Source organism: Morone saxatilis, unplaced genomic scaffold, assembly GCF_004916995.1.
Source record: "Morone saxatilis isolate NCDOM2014 unplaced genomic scaffold, NCSU_SB_2.0 Contig12, whole genome shotgun sequence".
In the NCBI taxonomy this organism is placed as follows: Eukaryota; Metazoa; Chordata; class Actinopteri; family Moronidae; genus Morone; species Morone saxatilis.
The window spans coordinates 311,870-312,934 of NW_023339674.1; the positions used below are offsets into that span (position 1 = coordinate 311,870).

General features: G+C 41.4%; 1 protein-coding gene across 1 annotated transcript in view; it reads left to right on the forward strand.

The window, feature by feature from the left end:
• Positions 1–1,065, forward strand: part of apc2 (APC regulator of WNT signaling pathway 2) — a 23,160-nt gene that overhangs the window by 3,104 nt on the left and 18,991 nt on the right. Inside the window, exons 4-5 of the mRNA XM_035653471.1 lie at positions 107–215; positions 440–553. Of these exons, the coding sequence (XP_035509364.1) occupies positions 107–215; positions 440–553 (223 nt within the window). The remainder of the gene's footprint in view (positions 1–106; positions 216–439; positions 554–1,065) is intronic.

Consider the following 1,065-nt stretch of genomic DNA (forward strand, 5'->3'; position numbering starts at 1 on the left):
ACTCTGTGTTGTGGACTCTGTATTGGACTCTGTGTTGGAGATGTCTGACAGAACCTGAGTGTGACAGTGTAACAGTAATGTCTGCTGTGTGTGTGACCGTCTGCAGGAACATGCTGCTGGGTGAGATCGACCGGGAGGAGAGGGAGCGCTGCTGGTACTTCAGCCAGCTGGAGGCGCTGTCACAGAGACTGGCTCAACTGCCTCGCATCGACACGGTGAGAACACACACACACACACACACACACTGCTGCAAAGTAACTAAGTACTCGAGGTACTTAAAGGTGTAACATTGAGGAGGATCTATTGTCAGAAATGAAACTTGAGTAAAGATACTTACGCTGTGATCAGATTACAGTAACCAGTGTGCGGTCTTTAGTATCTGATGAAGAGATGATGGATCTGACCTCTGACCTCTGACCTGTGTGCGCTGGCGCTGTAGTTTTCTCTGCAGATGGATCTGATCCGTCAGCAGCTGGAGTTTGAAGCCCAGCAGGTTCAGTCTGTGATGGAGGAACGCTTCGGTACCAACGACGAGATGGTTCAGAGGACTCAGGTGAGACGGCTGATTGGACATTTACAGCTTCACATTAATAAAAGTATTAACAGGTAAATTAAATGAGCACCTTCATCAATAATATCTCCTACAACACGAATGCCTTTATCTTCCCATACTCGAAATTAAAACTAATTATGAAAGATTGGATTGTTTGATTCTCTTTCTGCTTTACGTCACACTGACAACAAGTTATAACAGGGCCAAAGCGAAACTCTGCAAGTTTTAGAGGTACGGCAGAGTGGATTATATTTTATAATCTATGGGACCGAACTACACTGTAAAAAAACTCAATATTTCAGCAGCTGGGCGCAAACAAATACAGTAACATAACAGACTCCTAAAAATACAGTAATTTTCTACAAAATAAATACAGTTTTTAGCTTTAATTTGACATCAAATAAAAAATTTTATTGTTTAATTAAAGATATTAACACTGTAAACCAATGCAATGAGCTATAAATACAGGTGAACTCTGCTGGTGAACATTAATGTGAATGTTAAAAGTTCTA